At 47.1% G+C, this 20,043-nt stretch overlaps 1 protein-coding gene across 4 annotated transcripts in view; it reads right to left on the bottom strand.

Moving 5' to 3' along the window:
• Window positions 1–4,311: 4,311 nt before the first annotated feature.
• The window catches only part of LOC109320312 (collagen alpha-1(XVIII) chain-like), a 27,689-nt gene continuing 11,957 nt past the window's right edge, over window positions 4,312–20,043 (bottom strand). For 2 of the 4 annotated variants that reach the window (XM_019550355.1, XM_019550352.1), the window contains 11 exons: window positions 19,414–19,494; window positions 19,283–19,324; window positions 18,363–18,417; window positions 16,697–16,746; window positions 15,316–15,450; window positions 14,611–14,673; window positions 13,722–13,781; window positions 12,771–12,839; window positions 11,785–11,979; window positions 8,096–8,217; window positions 4,312–5,621 (listed from right to left, as the gene is read on the bottom strand). In XM_019550355.1, the coding sequence (XP_019405900.1) occupies window positions 5,411–5,621; window positions 8,096–8,217; window positions 11,785–11,979; window positions 12,771–12,839; window positions 13,722–13,781; window positions 14,611–14,673; window positions 15,316–15,450; window positions 16,697–16,746; window positions 18,363–18,417; window positions 19,283–19,324; window positions 19,414–19,494 (1,083 nt within the window). In that variant the 3' untranslated portion in view covers window positions 4,312–5,410. The remainder of the gene's footprint in view (window positions 5,622–8,095; window positions 8,218–11,784; window positions 11,980–12,770; window positions 12,840–13,721; window positions 13,782–14,610; window positions 14,674–15,315; window positions 15,451–16,696; window positions 16,747–18,362; window positions 18,418–19,282; window positions 19,325–19,413; window positions 19,495–20,043) is intronic. The other 2 variants (XM_019550353.1, XM_019550354.1) reach the window with 2 other exon arrangements.

Consider the following 20,043-nt stretch of genomic DNA (forward strand, 5'->3'; position numbering starts at 1 on the left):
CATGCATTGACCTGGTATTACAGTGCTTCCAGGACCGGTGCAAAAAAAACAGGGAAAAAAAAAAAAAAAAAAAAGGCCTCCCGGTTGTCCAGACCCGGCCAGGCTGTGAAGTCACTGCTCAGACAAAGTCCCATTTGAAACTGCTTGGGCAAAACACCAGGGAATAATGTGCATCCCACCAGGGTTGATGACGTGTCCCCCTAGGTCTCTTTCTTCCCATCCCTTTTAACTGCCAAGCTTTTGGTAAAATGAGGGGTGCTGAAATAAGCCAGAAGGCAGGGCAATGTGGCATGAACTTAGTGGTTTCCAACTCTGGAAGCCACTGAGGGCACCTCAAGGTGCCCCACACTGGACTTGAGGTACCCCTGTATAGCTTTTGGGAATTGAATGGCACCCACTAGGGAAAATTAATGTACATAGTTCAGGTGTCGGCAGAGGAGCCAGGGACTGTGGGTGGGGGATTGGCCACATAGGGACAAGCGTGATCCTGTCTTTATCTGTTTATCTCCTTACTTATCTCCTCATGCCTCACTTACATCCAAAGGATCTGGTATCACCTGGTTGAGAATCACTGGACTAGCTGGTTCAGAGAGCCATGAGCTTTTGTGAGTGACAGCCTATTTTTGAAAGGACTCCCTTGGGTGCTGCATGCAGCAAGGGCACTGGACCTGCTGGAACTGGCACCACGTCCACCGCAGACCCACGACTGGCCAGAGCAGGTGCAACATATTCCAGGACCAGTCTGGCATGTGCTGTGCAGTGTGTGGGTAAACTGAAACCCAGGAGCAGCACCAGGGGCCAGATGAATGGGGCTCCTCAGGCTAGATCCAGCCCTTGGGCCTTATCTTTGGCACCCCTGGTCTATGAGGTGTCACCCTGCCCTGAGGTGCCACCCACCCTGCCTTCTGCCTGGCTTCAGACTACCTGTTTCAGCCATGTACAGCTGTCTGTACTGACACAGCAACACAAAAGTCTATTAATACTAAATATTCACTAGGCTAAAACCAGCTGTCCATTTTTGGTGGTTAATTGTTGCCATTTGACTCTTGTCACAACAGGTCCCAGGGCAGTCTTGAATGAAAATTAGCCCTAGTTTTGAAAGGGGGGAAGTGTTATCTTGGTTTTTTGCAGGTGCTGCACAGGCACTCCGGGTGGGACAATGGGCTCCTAGTCTGTAAGATCCCAAAATAAAAGGCTTTGTCAAGGGGAAATGGTAAAGGACCTTACTTTACAGTTTCCCTTTAGCCCTATTGTGCTAGCAAAATCAGCCTGAGGTACTGTGGTGAATCTGAGCCTATGTCTCTTTAGTAGCTTTTGCCCTGACGATCAGCAAAATTGTGCATTAAATATATAAATAGAGTGTGCATATGCGGGAATCCCATTGTTTTGGCCATTCTCAATGCCCACAGCGCTGCAAATATGCCCTTACTTGGAAACATGTCCAAAGAGCACCTGATGTTTTCTTAGTGTAGTCTCCTCGTCCACTCATCCTGCTTCCCTCATCTGCTGTCAAATATGTCAGAGCTCAAAAGCAGGTGCCTTTTCTGGAATGTTATGTGTAAATAGCAGCTTTCGGTACATAAAAAATGAAGTGATCTTTCTGTGCAGATCAGTGTTCTGTGAGGTCACAGGTATGAAGCCAATGACATCATAAGGATGAATTAAGTCATCTCCTCTGTGAAAGAGGGGGAGCTTATTACTGGGTTACAACACAACTCCTCTGGAAGGAAAACTCAGTTCATAAAATCATAGGAAAGTAGGCTGGAATTTACTTCATGAGGTCATCCAATACAGCCACCTGCTGGATTAGTTGTTTAGGGCCAAATTATTGGCTATACACGTGTTGGGGTGGGGGATGGCGGCGTTTTAATTACAGTGTTTCCCAGAGAGCTGTTTTAATTAAAACACCACAGCATCATGTGTATTAAGTCACTTCACATTTAAAAATGGCCACAGGCCACTTTAACTAAAGCTCATTTGTCAGGTTTTAGTTAAAGTGCCCCAGCATCCATTTTTTAACCCACGTGACGCTGCAGTGATGCTAGAGTGTTCTAATTAGAATGCAGAACAAATTTGATTAATTGATCCTGCTCTAACCCATTCTAATTAGAACATGCCAGAGCCCATGTAACCCCAGGTTTCTAAAAGTGGCTCCTCAGTGTGGATGCTCAAAAATGGAACTCCCGATATGTGACAGCAGGGGTTTTACTTTCACAGGCACTGAATGGGCACAACTCCATCAGAAGCCAATGGGAAGTACAAGGTGCTTGGTGCTTTGAAAAGGAAGCCCTGAGTCTGCCAGACAGGTGTCCTAGACTGGGTGCTGTCACTGAAAAATGACGTATCCCAAACTGGAAAGCACACTTGGAAATGTAAGTTTCACCAAATTTCAAACCTTTTATAAAAGCTGCCTGTAAGAAGGATTTCATTTTACAGCCAGTGATATTTTTGAATTTAAACAAGACATTTTTCACATGGTTCAGTAAAAGAGGCAGCAAGGCGTTGGCATGGATGGCATTATCACTTCAGTCATTTTGCATTGGTTCACTGTATTAGGGACACACTTTTCCTTTTAAAAATAAAGTTTTGCTTAGAAATGAATCTGCAATAACAAAGTGGTCAGATTGGCCCAGTCCTGCCCAACCACTAAAATAACAGACTAGTATGCATGTAAGTGATGAAGGAGAACCAATCAGCCAGGCCAGTTGGTATCAGGTTCATGTTTGACCAGTTATAAGGCATGGTAGAACAATTGGCAGGGGGAAGAGATTAAAAAGTATGAGGCTTCCCTCTCCCCGTGTTGTGTGCTGTACATCTATTTACATTTGGAATTTTCCCACCTCTATTTGCTTTGCTCTTCCCTGAGTCATTGGTGGCTAGGACCCAGAGTAGTAGACAGACTATTGCTTTGCTTATGGGGCTGTGTAAAGCAATGTTGCATTCGGTGCAATGATGTTCCTTGGTTTAAACAAATTGGTGATTGCCTCCAGAGCTCAGCTGAGGGCTGACCCCACGTAGCCTCTGAAGTGGGTCACCTTTAAGGGTGAACTTACGCATTCTTAGACCATACTAAGAGCACTTAAAATGTGCACATCCACATGTTAAAGCTCGTTAACTCATGCTAAGTATCTTCTGATTCTCAAAGTTACATCATTTCAGGTGAGGGTTAACTCTGGGATGTTCTACCTAACTCCTGTTAGAGTATAATCAGTTGGCTCTCAGGATGCACTGCTCCCAGCCCCCTCCTTCACCCCAGAGCAGGGGTAAAGTCCAGGTATCTTGGCTCCCAGCCACACTCCTGTTCACCAGCAAGGGTCAGTTAGACCCGATCAGGCAGCAGGTATTAATTCTTCTTGTGTGACTGTTCACAGCCTGTCCTAACTTATAACATCACTTAATATTCCACAGATATAGTACAGTCTATGTGTAATGTGCAACTTCACCCTAAAGGTTCTAGCTCCATTTCTAGCAAGATAAAGGTTCCATGTCCACTGCAGTTTGCTGCTCATGAAAAGATGTCCCAAGTACATTCATAGAGGAGGCACAGTGCAGGCAGCAGCTGAGCAAACTCCTGTCAATGTGCCTCAGCCTTGAACTAGGCAGACCTACTCTGGGAGCAACAGAAGAACTCATCATTTATGTGCATGCCTCTGTCTGAGCCTGCCAACCAGGAGGCCATGTGATGGCTTGATCCTCTGAACCCACTGCACAGCTCTTTCATGTCCTGATGCAATGAAATGGGGTAATACAGGATTAGCTAAATAGACAAACACTGAACCTGAATCAGTGCAGAAGCAGTCACATTTGTGTTGCTAACTTTAAGCAGATGTGAAGTCTGGCTTGAAAAACTCACCTGCAGTCCAGTTGCCTGGTATTACAGCTAAATCACCAAAAAGCATAATGCTCATGAGTCTAGTAGGCTTCCCAATATTTTTGCTCTAGCCACCTCTGAGTGCTTATTGAAGACCAGGCTTTGTGAGCTCAAAATCCAAAAGCAGGGGCTGGCTTTTGTGTTTACCCACTACATGGGAAAACTAGATCATAGTTTTGCCATGGGAATGGGCAGCTACTAGTGCTTTTGAAAATCTGCCTCTACATTTGGAGGTTAAAAGGAAGCAAGGTTGAGAAGAACTGGTTCTCTTGGTGGAGGCTGAACACATCAAACCTGTTCCGGCAGCTTTCTGGGCAGGAACTGTCTTTGGCTACATGTGTACAGTTCCCTGCACAATGGACCCATGATCTCAATAGAGGCCCCTCAGCAGTTGTGGAATATAGATAATTAGTGGAGTAAAGGCATGGTCCAAACCCCAAAATTCGTTACATTTTTATTTCTAGATAAATCACATGGTTGTTTTTAGAGCTAAAAGACTGAAATCAAGCCTGCTACAAGTCCCTAATACACTCCAATATCTCTCAAGAAGGTGAGCCCACCGCACTAGCACATTGCCATAATGCTGGTAAGCAGAAAGTCTTCAAACAGAGAGTTAAAAACTATGTACACAGAAAACCATGAGGCTGATTGCTTAGGAGAGCAGCAGCTGGTAAGAATCAGAACTATGGAAAAATCACTGGGCTGGTGAAAAAGCCTTTGCCCATGCATAAAAAGTGAGCATGAGCTGACAGAGACCATCTGGGAGTTGGACAAGTGAAGTGTAAAGGAGAGTGGAGACACTGCAAAGCCATGCATTAAATGCTTCTACAAATTTTGCCACCAACTTATTCAGAGAAGGAGAAATATTAGCTTCTTCTGGTGAGTTCATGCCTCAAACTCACAGGTGCACCTGTGCAGAGAACAGTGGTCACTGGCCTGATACCTCACCTCCCATCTGCACCAGCTCCAAGCTTGCTGAAGGGCATGACTAGGACCTCAACAAGGTCTAAGATTTGTGGGTCTCTTCAAGGCCATTCAGATATTCCTGTAATAGATGGTAGAGACTGGAAGGTTGTGTGCGGGAGGAGGATTCCATTCTTCTGCAGAGCATGTTATTCCTAGGTGGAGATGTTTGCCTGCTGCACATGATGATGCGGCAGCCATGTTTTGATCTGGCTGGAGAAATAGCTCCAAGGTTTGGGGGGCAGCGCAAATTCAGGAGCAGTATTATTAGTTTTCATGCCTGCAAGAGCTTTGAAGCTCTCCACAAACTCCTCCTCTGTTCTCCATTCCAGATTACATACACGTGAAACCACTCTATCAGCCAGTGACAGGCACCTTGGCTATGACAGTAAAGTGGATTCCACTACAGAAGATGATGGAAGAAATGTCTTGTCATCCAAGGGTGGAGCTGGGTCTGTCAGGGCGACATTGGCTCACTTTCACTTACACGGTATCTGGCTGTGATGGGATGCTCCTGTGTCCCATCCCAATCCACCATTTACACAACGTGTCCTTGCATTCAGCCACAGGCTCACATCACCACATGTGCAGGTATGGGAAAGCAATCTCCACACACAAGACAACAAGACTGTTGGAGCAGTTGTGACGCTGCCCTGCCAGGAGCTTCCTCTGGCTCAAGGGAGAGGCAAGGCCCTCTGTAAGGTTGGATGCCTGCCACCCTTGGCAGTTCTCCTCTGGGACATGGCCTCCTCGCAGGTTGGATCCATGCCACACCATTTTGTTAGACCTGGAGACACAGGATCAAATTGGAAGTAGTGAGATATTGCAGGGAAGGACGTAGGGCTTAGAGTGGGTCATGGACTGAAGATGAGTCAAGTGGTAATTCAGTTGGAAAAAAGCACTACTGACATTCTATATTAACAGCAGTGTCATATGTATGTCATGGGAAATGATTCTTCCATTCTGTTCTGCACTGGGGAAGCCTCACTTGGAGCACTGTGTCCAGTGCGCTGCACTTCAAGAAAGATGCAGATAGATTGGAGGGAGTCCAGGGGAGAGCAGCAAAAAAATATTAGAGGTATGGAAAACATGGAATATGAAGAAATGTTTGAAGAACTGAAGTTATATAGTTTAGAAAAGATGGGTGTATTTGATAGGAGCCTTCAATTACCAAAAAGGTTGTTATAGAATAGAAGCTGATTGTCTCTTTTCTGTGTCCCCAGGGGAGACAGGTAGTAGAAACAGGCTTAAATTGCTATAAAAGATATTTGGTTGGACATTAGGAAGAATGTGCTTACTCTAAAAATGGTTAAGCACTGCAACAGATTATTTAAAGGGGCTTTGTAATCTCTACCACTGGACATTTTAAAGTGTGGGTTAGAGAAATGCTTTTTTGGGCTGGTTTAGACAGGGCTGATCGTGCCTTGAACAGAGGTTTGGAGTAGATCTGACCTCCTGAGGGCTCTTCCAGTACTATTTGTCTCTGATTCTGTGAGGGTCAGCAAAAAGATAGATGGGGTCAGATTTGCAGAGGTGCTAGGCAGCAGCAATTGCTGAATCCCATGCTAGTGTGGTGTCCTTGGGCAATCAAGTCCAAGCAAAAGTGTCTCACACTGGGCACACCCAAATCAATAGCCACTTTGGCAATGATCAGCCTTAGCTTTTGGCTTATACAGAGAGAAGCCAGAGTAGCTTAGGCTAGAAACAGATATTGCTGAATGGAGCGATTCAGCTGTGCCGTTATATATCACAGCACAGCTGCTTCGCTTCACTGGGTAAAACACATGTCACCCTTTGTCCCATCCTTGATGGTGCAGGACAAGGGACAATGTGATCTCCTGAGTTTCTTCACTGCCCCAGACCCATGCCATGGGTCTTGGGCAGCAGGGAAAAGTGTTTCCATCCTCAGCCAGCCCTATGAGGCTGGCTGATCACTGCCTTTAACCCATTGTGTGGGTCTGAGGCAGTGGGAAAAGGAGAGCTTTCTACCGCCCAGCCAGACCTGTGACATTTTTAAGATGACAAAAATGAGAAACCAGACAGCTGTTTCCACCCTTAGAGGTCAGCACAGCAGACTCCCCAGCCTGAGAAACCAGCACTGCCTCAGAGTATGTCTGTACTACTTTCTTGGCAGTGCGGGCATGTTCCTGCTCTCGGGCACACCTCACCCACCCAAATCCTATTCATATGTGCCAGCAGGGCCTGCATATGTGCCAGCAGGCCATGCGTGGGACTGGGTGCTCCCAAAAGTGCCAGCCACAGGGTGCCCTAGGTGTAGCCCTAGTCTCCAGACTGTTAGAGAACAGAGGTGGACATATACAACAGTGCTTCCCCTCTTGTTAGATCCCAGGCACTTCCAGTCCCCAGGAACAGTGTGACCCCCACCAACCCCTTGTGTTTAATTCAGGTCAAAGCAAAGTCAAAAGGTAATTAATCCTTTCACTGCTGGATTAAAATATATATTACTGTGCACAGAAGACAAGAGATGTGCAAAATTATATTGAGGGTATGGACATGCATATAAAGCAAAGTCTCTCTAGCTTTAACACGCTTTTATCCAGGATTAAAGTTGGAGTGGTTTTGCTACAGTATATCATTCCAGCTTGCCCACAGGTGACAACTAGAATGTAACAGCTGCTTCCCTTTTGAAATGTTCATCTTTTTCTTGTGTGTCCACACATGCACAAAGGCACTAGAGAATCCAGTGGTCTTTTGCAATGTTTACAGGGTTGTAGTTAAAATAAAAGTACCAAAGCATCAGCTCATCTACACAAGCATCAGATAGGACTTTTTTGACCCCAAGTACAGCCCTGAAATAACTTCTAACATATCGATCCAAATATTTACCCTACCACCTTCTGCAATATTAGCTCTATCCATGGCTGGACACAGGACAAGGGACCAGAAAGGTTAATAGTCCAATGTGATTTGGCAAAACCTACAGTCTTCTGTTTCTTTGATCCAAGCCCCAAATCCTGTATTTCTTGTTACAGTGCCAGTTACTAGGGGGTTGGTTAGACTTAAACACCCTCACTTCAAGGTCCTTTAAAGAAGGGGTCCCTAGTGGTGTAGACTAATGTCCTGTACCAGGGATCACTTGTCTGTTAATATAGATCTGGAGTTACCTCTTTGTATTGTCCCAGTCTACAAATATTTTCCCTCGGTTATACATACAGAGTTTACTGAGCATCTGACCTTCTGTGTCCTGTATAGTTGGAGAGATCTTGGGGCCCGTGGACTGATCCCCATCATCACACTCACCACAAGGGATCCTTCAGAATATTGCGTCCATTGAAGGTGTAGATGGGAAACTTCTTTGCGTTGAAGTGGGCAGCATTGTTGCCTTCAAACAGGGAATTCCAGGACTTTGCCAGCAGCTGGCCCTGCCATTGGAATCAGTTTTACTGATCAGATGTAGGACTGAATGGTCATGAAGGTTTCACATCTGGTGAGACATAGCCAACCAGGAACTATGCAGTGACCCAGCTCCAAAGACCAACAAGACTCCCAACAACACCAGTTCATATACCTGGGCTAGGCAAGTTTCATGTGGATTAATTGCCAGTCTCTTGTTCTGATGTGTAGATGTTAAATGGGCCTTGCATATACACCGGTAATTAGTTACTAGAGCCCTCTCTCTGTTGTCTTGAATTGGGAAACAATCTCCCTGTTCTCCTCTCCAAGACAACTAAGCTTCTGACTCATGATCATTGGTGCATTTCATTCCCATCAGTTAAGGTAAAGCTGAAATACATGTCCCCCAGCTCTTAGACTTTTCCATCTACCTGTTGATGAAGCTGCCTTGAATTAGCGAAAGGCAGTTCCACTGGGTAACAGAAATGGATGACAGCCTCTTTTCCTATGCAGAGGCTTTATTGCAGCTTAGAAGTTATAGTAAGTTTTTCAAGGAAGTGTAAAAACTCTAATGTAAACCAGCTAAGATGGCTTACCAGATGACCTACAGAAAAATGAAGGACATATACGGGTCAAATTTCCTGATTTCTCAGATAAATCCAGTCAATATTCCACTCCTCATTAGAAACTGGATATTTGTCTGCCTTGACAATCAGCCCTACAGCTCTCTACTTTTGAGTATTTGCCTTGTTCCTCCATTGTAATAGCTCATAACATAAGCACTGAAGAATGTGAAGTGAAAGGTGTTAGAGCTAATCAATGGATGTACAGATTGAGGCCACTAAATTTAGAGGTGCTATAAGGGATTTTGTTTGTCTTCCTAAATGATTGCAGCTCCCTAGAAGTGATAATGGATTATATAGCACAAGCACAAAAAAGAATTCTGAAAGATAAAGCACCTAACCAGGTGCAACTTTGAAATATTAGGAAAAAATGCTTAAAAATAGGAATTTCCAATTAGTAGCTTGGGCTAATACTGAAATTCAGTCTTTGAAAAGACTGCAGTATAAAAAGCCTCCGATAAGAAAAAGCACAAAGAAAGTTGTTATACAGCAACACCATCTGCTGGAAATCAAGGGAAGCAGCAGACCAACAGTGAGCTGAAACCACAGTACTCAGATGCAGAGTGTCCAACTGTAAATACAAGGACCGTCCACCTCTAGTTTATATAAACTGGTAACTGCCATCGGGACCCCAGCCCTGCAGACACAGTCCAAGAAGCTGCCAAACCAGAAGTGGTATAGACGCTTGGACAAGGTCTTTGAACAGGCCCCCTTTTTCAGAACCGAGAATCAGCCTTGAGATTTCATTTCTGAGACTGTATTTCTTTGTGTGTCCTTTAATAAAAGAACTGAAAGTGATCTCAGTGATTCTGGACTCTTTCTAGAGAGACCTCCAGTAACTTTGCTTTGTGCATATTTCTCTTTTACAAACACAAGCAAATAGAGGCTAAGAAAGACTTAATAACTTCAAGAATTGCTCTTGAGTTTTAAACAGGTCCCTTTTCAAACTAAACAATTCAAACACCAGAGAACAAAGGTCTAAAAGTGCATCGTAAAAGAAGTATTGGAAATGATAACTATTTGAGAATTAACTGAACATAATTAAAAGTAAATATATTCAGAAGTCTTAGCGCAGCGATTGGGTGGCTTGAGATCCTTTCAAGGGTGCCACACAATGTTAGCATTGTTAGGTATGCAAATACGATTAAAAAACTGAACCCAAAAATTTCAAAAAACAAGTGAAAAGTAAGAGCTGGCATTTTCCATGGGGTGCACTGAATATAAGAAGTCTACTGAGGGGCACTTTGAGCTTAAAAAGTTTGAGAACCAGTGTCTGAGTTATACCTTGTAAATGCTTCTAGGCCCCAGTACCCATTTATGTTAATCACTCACAAGACTGCCTGTGTATTTTGTGTTCAGTAGAAGCCTAGAACATTAGTTGTATTTATATTAAACCAAATGCATTATTGATTATATAGTTATGTACTTCTGAGTAAATACCTATATTGTTGATTGTTTTCAAATAGTAAACAGTCCTGATTAGGAATGGCAAATACAAAATCTGCATCCAAAATCTAATTGGCACCTTGCTGAATTCATGAATTTGACCCTCTCATTTAGGCCTACAATAGTTTGAAGTGGCCAGTGAGAAAAGGGTCACTTAAGTCAGAAGTATATTCAGGCTAAGTATAAGGCTCAGCAAGAAGTATCTGGCTGTGGAATACTGTCCACAGTGGGAGCCTCTTGGCTTAATCAAGGACATTGGGACTAGTTAAAGCAGGGGCAGGCAGTTATTTGGGCTGGATTTTTAGAAATTTTTGGTGAGCGGTTGCAGGCTGGGGTGGGGGATGGAATTGATCCTATCCAGCCCAGGCCCATGTGGCCTGCTCCCACAGCTGGGGGCACCAGACAAAGCAGGAGGGGTCTCCATGGAGACTGTCTGGGAACCCTGCGGGCAGGGCACGCTCAGCCAAGTGGATGGGATGGGACCCCGGGCGGGTAGGGAGTGGCTTCTGGGCGTGGGATGTGTGGGCAGGGTGGAATAGCAGGGTGGTGACAGTGCAGGGCCAGGGCCTGGGGCAGAGCTGCAATCCACTCCTTCATGTCCCTGTGATGGGCACCACTGCCTCAGGCAGGCGTATGCGGAGAGTGGATTGCAGCTGTGCCCTGGGTCCTGGCCCTGCACTGTCACCACCCCGCAATCCAGGCCCCACCTCAAGCCCCAGGCCTGCCTACCTACCCTGCCTGCCACTCTCGGATGCTGCTCTGCACCCACCCATGGCTCCATCCCATCTGTCCAGCCAAGTGTGCCCTGCCTGTGGGGGTCCCAGGGCAGTCTCCATGTAGACCCCATGTACTCACCTTCCTGCTCCATCTGGCACCCCTAGCCGTGGGTGCAGGGAGGACAGTCAGAGTGCCCAGGCAGCGGGGCTGGGTCTGGTGGCAGCAGAGACACTAGCACTGGTAACCGGAAGTAGCTGCTGCTGCCAGGAAATGGAGTCCAGATGTTGCAGCACCCCTTCTCCACCACACGTCTGGGATGGCAGGACTGGCTGCACATGCCATGGCTTTGGCTGCCTCCTGTGCCTGGGCTGAGTGGGGCCAAGGGACTCTCCATGGGCCGGACAGAATCCCTTGGTGGGCCAGATCCAACCCGTAGGGCATATTTTGCCCACCCCTGGGGTAAAGCTTGAGAGGACCGACTCTTAAGAGCAGTTTTGCTTTGGGGAGATGGCCCCCAGTGGGTTTAGCTCCTGGGAGTCTGTAAGATGCCTTTCAAAGTTTCCACCTAATGCATAGTCCTTGGTCAGGATATACAGCAGCTGCACCTGTTTGATTCCAATAATGCTGATGGGATTAAGGTGGCTACTCTGTTCTCTGTTCTCTATTGATACGAAATCAGATGCCTTTATGTCCTCTATTTTTCTCTTGAAGAGAAAAACAGAGGACATAAAGGCATTCAGTTTCATATCAATAGAGGACAACCGGACTGTCCTCTATGATGGCCATCCTAGATAGGATTGTGTTACTTGCCTTCAGATTGACAACAGGCAGGGTCCTGTCTGTTCGCTTCACCAGGGAGGTCAGGTCCTGGGTGGGTACTGCCAGAAAAGCCCGGAAAGTGCCATACAGCTGTGCTTCCTGCGACTGCCTGTAGCACTGAAGATCTGCACCACGGATGCCATTCATATCACCAGACAGTGGGAAATTGAGGGCTATCATGCGGAGCTGGGAAAGCAGAGGGGCGACAGTAAGTAGGGGAAACGGGATCTTCAGAAGCACTTTGATGCCAGCTTGGTTTGTTATACAGGGTATCAGTGCTCAGATGCATTCATAGAATCATAGAAAGGCAGGGCTAGAAGGAAGCCATCTAGTCTAATCCCCTGCTCAAGACAGGAGCACTCCTATCTAAACCATCCTATAAAAATCCTTGTCTAAGCTATTACTAAAACTACACAATCCATCCTGTCACACAGGTGCAAAGCATGGCACCCTAACCTGCCACAGTGAAAGCAGGGGAAGCTATAGAGGGCTGTAGTGCTCCTCGGGTGCTCATCATGTGAAATCACAGGTCCAGGCTCCATCTCTGAGCAGCCTGACAGAAGCGGGGAGCTGACAGAAGCTGAGCCTGAGTCTCTAGGGTGCAATGAGTACAGTTGCATGGGGTCTCTCAGCTGCATAGTGGAGAGCACCCTGCAGGTTACTAACTAGCTTTCAGTTCCTCAGGGCCTAGGCTCTATACTGGAGCCTTAAGGATCCCACTTCCCCTTCCATTCTGAAAATCCAGATCATAGCTGCTGCCCTTCTAGCTATGGGGAATGACCACCCAGGGACATGGCTCCTGTGTAACATGAAGGCTCCTCCCCTCCCTTGCCTGAGCAAGTGGCCTCCGTTTTGCCTGCAGGGGCCAAACCATCAGGAACTAGAGCCAGGAGGTTCCACATGGCTGTGTGAAGACCTCCTCTTGGGGCACTGAGGACTACAGGGGAAATGGAAGGAAAGTCTGTGGTGGGTCTTACTGATGGGATCTTTGGGGTGATGGTCGTTGGCAGGACCCTGGTGATTGCTTGACTCTTTCCCTGGTGGACCTGGAAGAAAACCCAGAGTGTTAGTTTCCAGGGACACCAACTATTCTGAGCCCATTGCAGGTCTGTCCTGGAGCCCAGGGCTTTGCTCCAAGGACCTTCTCAAATTCAGGCAGTAATAACAACACATGACACAACATCTCCTAATTCAAACAGATAGGGTGGCTTTGATGCTCATATCCCAGGCTGGATTTTCCAGTATTACCTGTCTGGAACCCATTGTTGTAATGTCTGGTGCCTGATCACCCGATACTGGGTCTTAGCTGGGTGCAACACTTGTGCCACACAGGGAATGGGATGGATCATCTGTGGAGAGGTTTTCTTACCTCTATCCAGCCTAATGTTTTCCCTCCTTGTGTGACAGAGATGCTCAGGTCCACTGGTGCATCAGTGCCAATGCTGCCACTAGGGCAGCGTCTTGCACCTTACCCATCCTGTGAAACTCTTACTCAAACTGCAGCAAAGCCAAGAGGACTGCCAGAGGGTGTGCTTTGTACTAGGACTAAAGGCTGCATTAGTGGGCAAATGCACTGTAGCAGAGGCTTTCACTTCCCTTTGTGGGGGAGTACATGGCTGCCCCATGCCACCTGCTTAAGGACTGGGGGACTAGTCTAGAGCCTACTGAGAACCTTAGTTTTCTTTCTTGCCCAGCAGCATTGTAACCTGTGCTCAGCTGTCTTTTGTCCTGATGACCCATCAGTAGATACATCCCTCTCCACAGTTGTTACCGCTGCTTTGGATGCCCAGGGCCAAGGCAGCAGTTTCAATTGAATGCACCAGAACAAGCAACAAGTGGTGTAAGAACAACTGGGCATTGTGGAGTGGGTGGTGGTGAGATCTCCAGGGGAGAGAGGCAGCAGGAAAGGCCCGGAGGGCAGGTCTTACTTGAGCTATGGTGGCTGGCACAGAGTCTGGGCCTCCTGCAGTCCTCTGCTTTTCATCCTGGTTTAAGATAAGAAACCCAGAGTTGATCACTCACCTGGTTGGATCAGGGGAGGAAGGTGGATATGAGATGGAACAATAGGGAAGATGTTACAGTCAGTGGTGAGAACATTGCTGCTGGGGTACTCTCAGTCTGGGGTACTGCCAGTCCATGCTCACAGCAGGGGCATAGGTCAGAGGAGGACACAAACCTACGCACTCTCTGTAGGTGAGGGGTTTCTTTGTAAACATCCTCCTCTAGTCTCCTTACATCTCTGTACCAACAGGCTTGAGAGTTCATTGCTTTCATCCATCTGCACTCACTGGGTTGTGAATTATTTAATCGGCCACCTTGCACGCACACATCACTCTCCTCTCCATCATGCCCTAGTGGCACCTTTGCTGCTTCCACTGTGAAGCAAGGCAGGTTTGCCAGCCAGGCTAACTAAGGATCCATTTGACTGCCTCAGACATCAGAACATGAGGCATGTGTAAGCAGAGTTCAGGACCCAGCATTCAATGCAGCCCTCCTAGATGCAGGCTCCACTGAAGTCCATGGAACAGTAGTAGCTGGCACCAGGGCAACATTTTCTCCGTGAAGTCTGACACCTGTTGCACACTGTAGTCTGGGGCTACTGGAGAGGCCACATTAGCACAGGCTCCTGGTACAAGGGCCCTGCAACCCTGGTTTACACTTAGTGTACACTGCACTGGGGGGTTGCATTTGCGTGGCTACCTCTGGTGCCTAAACACCCTGTGGTAAACCAGGCTGGGCTCAGAGAGATTCTTATGTCAGGGTTCCCTGATTGATCATGGAGGGGCAGATGGTTTGGAAACATCAGCAAGACCTCACCTGATGATCTTCTATAGAAACAGAAGGGTCATCGCTAGCGTAAAGGGACTCAGAATCTTCAAGCTGCTCGAAAACAGAGATGCAGACAGGGACATGTTAGGGATAAGTCTAGCTCTGTGCTTTGTTATACATGACTCCCTTCAGGGAAATCTGACCCCCATTTTCCAGCTAAGTCAGATTGGAATCTGATAATGTTGAACAAGCCAACATTTCATTGTGGAGATTTTACCTGGCAAGGTGGAGAAGCTTTCCAAGCAGCTCCCCAAGCCTATCAAGATGCTCTACAGAGGTTTGCCTCCTTGTTGTCTCTTTCTGTCATCTCACCTCACTTTCATGCTGGACAATCATTGTAAGCATGTGTATTTAAAGAAAACAGGTAATTAAGCTGTGTTGATACTGCAAGATGACATACTGGTCCTCTGCCAACTGCAAGAGATCCCTTAGTGCTCTTTTTTGTTGCTGACTGGCTGTTTCATGGGGCACCTCATTCCCTCATCTCTGTGCCTTGTTTATTTCTCTCTGGGATGAATAAATCATTTTTTAATTCTACCTCACTAGGGTTTTCAGAGCCTGACTCCCTGTTAACTGCATATGTGCCATCATCATAAGAAAAGTTCTATAAAAACACCAGAAATGTAGTTATTGTTATCAATAGTAGAATCCTAGTATTGGGACCTGGCCCTTCTGGATCATATAGCACAGTACCAGGAGCTTGCTCCATCCTTTAGATGTTCGGATGAACATGCTGTTGCTCTCTTTGATGTACACCAGGCTTCCTTCAGGAACGGATGAGCTGGATTTGAACATCAGCTCTTTTGACTTGAAAAGCCATGTGTGACGCTGAGTGAAGAAGAAGAAGAAGAAGAAGAAGAGACTTAATAAGTTGACAACCAATCAATGAAAACACCATTGGTGGTGGTGCCCTTTCTTGATACCCTAGCTCTTTCCTGCCGTCATGCAGATAATCTATTGCTTCCAATACCTGGATGGTATCTTATATCTATGCAGCTGTCCAAGCATTTCACAATTACTGCTCATGGGATGGAGTCATAGGCAACATGTAAGTGCTGCCAGTGTTGGGGGAGGAAGGCACAACTCTGTGCCATCACCACTGTCACCCTTGCTGCTGCTGGGTGTTGGGTCCAGCTGGGCTTCCCACCACAGGCAAAGAAATTGCACCGCCATCACCATCCCCACTTCTGCAGCCCTGTGCCCATGCTGCGCTATTGGCACAGAAATCGGGGGGGGGGCATTCCCTTTGATGCCTCCCCAGTACATCACCAATGGATGGGGTCCTTTGGTTAGGACCAGTATTGTCTCCTCCCCAGTGTGGACAGGAAAATACAAACGTTTTACTTCTATCAGTTCAGCCAGCCCTAATTCTACCCCACAGTGCAGTACACATTACCCAAGAGCTTCAGCTTCCTCCAGTAGTGCTGGGCACTTGTCCCATTATGCCCGGGTGAAACTATCAGGTACTCTAGACGGGGATGTGCCAGCAGCACTGCCACAAGACAGGAAAGACTTTAGCTGTTGCACAGAGAAGCAATTCCCTGCAGCTGGCATACCTGTGACAGTCCCATTGATTAGTATAGAAAAGATTCTCAAACTTTTTAGACACAAAGCACCCTTCTTAGACTCAAAGTACATCTTGGAATATGCCAGTTCTTAGCTTTCACTTGTTTTTTGACTATGGAAAAATAATAGAGCAGTTCTGTTGCAAAGACCTCAGGAAACCCACAAGAGGTCAGAATGTTCATGACACTATGGATTTCTATTTGAAATATCTGAGCTTATCTTGTGAATTCGATATAGATGTTTGCACATCTAACAGCGCTACTATTGTAAGGTACATTAAAAATATCTCATGGCACTCTGGAGTGATGTGGCATCCTTGGTTGAGAATCATTGGTATCCAAGAGCCTTTCTCTTGTGGTTCATTTTAGTTGTAGCTAACTCCATAACTCCACACTTTGGCTGCCTCAGTGCATGTAAGGTTAATTACCCTGAAAGAAGGCAAAAGTTGCTAGAAATAAACATTTTGGTATTGTAAAAGTATTCCTAGATGTCAACGTACAATACACACCCTGAGACTGGTGCTGGAGTCCTGCAGGTCTTTTTGAGGCAATACAGCATCTGGAGAGCAGACAGAGAAGTGTCAGAGCTGCAGCATACCAGCTGGATCCAACAGAGCAGGCAGCAGTAACCAAACAATTCAGTCTAGAGCCAAAAGCAGAGCCGTGTTACCCAGGGCAGAGCTTTACTGGGGTTCGTCTATGCAGGATCTGCCAGAGCTTCCCTAGAGAGGGACCATTCCTGTCTGAGAGCCCTAGCTTGCACATGTGCCACCTGCATGGTGAGGAGCTCAGCTAGTGAGCAACTGGGTTAGCACTGGGCGAAAGAACAAAATAAATCCCTCATCTCCACTGGATGGGGAAGCTGTGCTGGATCCCTGTATTAACACACTGGACTGACTAGCAAGACTCACAGCCAGCTATGGACTTCACTTGAGCAAGGCCTGTTTGCCTTGAGCAAGTACTACAACATCCCTTTGGCAGCCACAGGGCAAGACCAGGCTGCTGGTTGTTTGTTTTCCTAAATTCAAAGGAAGCCAAAAGGCCATACAGAGAAAGATCATGGGAGCACTGAGCAAGGCACTGGGAGAGCTATGATGCAGTACTTCCAGACAGGGAATCAATCAGCCAGGAGATGCTTACTCAGTGCTCTCTGCAAGGGAAGTTGAAACCTTGCCAGATCCTTTTTTAGAGACGCAGAAGTGGTACTGCTTTCTACTGTTAATGAGCAATGACAGAAGGCACAGCCGAGAGATGAGAGCTGCTTTCCTCACAACACTCTTAGTCACTTTAGCCCAGAGAGACAACAATAAGGACTGGCTATTAATCCCTTCAATCTCTTTGGGGAACAGTGACAACTTCATCCCAGAGGACCAAGGCCAAGCTTTAGTTCTGCTCAGAGTTGACTTACAGAAGCACAGAGCTCCAACTGGACATAGCCAGTCTGCAGCATGATCATAGAAGCATGACACATGCTGTCCAGGTCCCTTTGTTGTCAGGGTGTGAGTAGAGTCAAGGCTACTAAGGTGCAGAGACCTGGAGATGATGGGTAAAGACTGGGAGTGCTCCTGCTTTGAGTCCTTTTTTTTTAAATTAATTTTTCCGTATTCCCAGCCAAATTAGCAGAAACAAATTCCAAATCCAAGAGTCAGTCCAGAACCATAAGTGGCCCTACTACCAGCAAACATCCTCCACCCCCATCTGGGGCTTCAGATGTTTCTAAAAACCTTTGGCGGGCATCCTATTTGCAGGCTCAAGTCCAGAGGCTTGGGGTCTGGATGTCCCCGAGTTTTGCTTGCCCTCAGCTATAAGACTGCAGGAACAAGCTAGGGAGAGTCTCTCCTTTCCATAAAGTGGGCATAAAGCCAGGACCTTCCCACTCCAGCAGCTAAGTGGGAGTTTTACTATACATTACCTTAGCAGGTACTATCCCTGTGCCAGGAGAGCGGTCTTCCTCAGCTGCGACTAGGAAGACCATCTTAGTGGTCACAGTGTTTCCCTTGCCAGGTAAACCTAGGACTATGCTTGATCTGGGCCCACAAGAGGTAAACCTTTTTTTTTTTTTTTCCTGTTTTTTTGCACCGGTCCTGGAAGCACTGCAATACCAGGTCAATGCATGGAGTGGATGGAGCACGCTCCGGTTCCACCACACAAGAGGTAAACCAGGTCATTGCCCACCTGAAATGCCAAGAGAAACGTCTCTACTTGAAACTCGGGTTGTGTCACAAGCCACCTGAGAAAGACAAATGGGTGCTGGATGTGTTAATTGCATCACAACCCTGGCAGAAGGGGATGGGGGAAGACATCTCGGATAAAAACTAAATCCAGTCTAGCTGGGATCATGAGGAGGAAACCAGGAGCTGAACCTTGTTCCACTTATTTGCTATAAAGTTACAAAATTCCAGGCCTAAGGCTGGGTATGGGCTATTCTAGCATGGCCCTTCCAGTGAGGGGCAGGACTCACACTGATTGGCAGGCTGCTGTGATTGGACACAGGGCTGGCTGAAGGAAGATTTACAAAGCAGTAAGGGGATCCATATAGTCTGTGGGATAAACATCTGTCCAGATGGCTCTGATTAGAGCAAGCTCTCCCATACCTCAGCCCGTTGCATTGCTCTTGATACACAAGGGGCCCCATCTTAGGAGTTACTCACAAAGAGCCTGATACCTTTGCCCTGTGGACAGCCATTTACACCAGTGCAAAGGAGAAGCCATGTGTGTCCCGTGGTCCTATGTGGCCAACTCTGGCAGCAAATCAGGTTCATGGGGTGACAAAAGGACTGAGCCACTTTATCTTCTCTTGGTGACTCCCACTAGACAATGCAGGCCGGGCTGGAACTAGGGAAGGACCTTACCCCTGAAAGACTGCTGGAACCAGTCTAGCATTGCCCTCTTGCTCCAGGGATCCCAGCCAGGGGCTAAGAGACTGCCCTGTGCTGGACCTGGCAGAAGCCTGTGGAGTTCTTTAATATCCCCTTGATCCTTTTCCTGCAGTAAGTGGCGCACTGAGCTCTCATCCCCTGGGAGCGTGTGCCCTTACTGGCTCCCCAGGGAGGGCAAGGAAGGCTGGCAAGGTGCCCAGGAGGCCTAGGTCTTACCGGCTGTTTGCAGAATGACCTTGTACGGACTGGATAAACTCTCTGAAATCAAAGACAGGCCAGTTTGCACCTGAAGTTGTTGAATGAGCATCATTGCATAAACATGCAAGCCCATAGTCTGGGATCCTTACATTGAAATACAAGACGCCTGGTGGCCCAGGGGGGCCTGGTGGTCCAGGAGGGCCTGGGTGTCCAGATGGGCCTGGGGGACCCTGAAACACAGATCAGTGCAGAGCATTGGTGGTGGGTCTGTGAGGTCTGTCCCGAAAAAAGCACAGTGCTGGCAACAAGGCCCTGGCTAAGTTAGGCCTGATGTCCTACCCCTAACACTTGCTCTCTACCTGCTCCCCTCTTGACTCATAGTTTCACAGTTAGTAGGGTCGGAAGGGACCTGAGCAGATCAAGTCCAACCCCTTGCCATGGCAGGAAAGAGTGCTAGAGTCAAATGACCCCAGCAGGGTGATTGTCTAGCTTTGTCTTAAAGACCCCCAGGGTAGGAGCCAGTATCACTTCACTTGGAAGTTGGTTCCAGACCCTAGCCGCCCTGATAGTGAAGTAACGCCTCCTGTGTCTAATCTAAATTTACCCTCTGCCAGCTTGTGACCATTACTTCTAGTCACTCCTGGTAGTGCTTGGGGAAACAGGGACTCCCCTAGTGCCTGCTGGTCCCCTTTGACTAGTTTGTAACAGGCCACTAGATCCCTCCTCAGCCTTCTCTTGTGGAGGCTGAACAGGTTCAGGTCCCGTAGCCTCTCCTCGTA

Source organism: Crocodylus porosus, unplaced genomic scaffold (genome assembly GCF_001723895.1).
Source record: "Crocodylus porosus isolate Cpor-Errol unplaced genomic scaffold, CroPor_comp1, whole genome shotgun sequence".
In the NCBI taxonomy this organism is placed as follows: Eukaryota; Metazoa; Chordata; order Crocodylia; family Crocodylidae; genus Crocodylus; species Crocodylus porosus.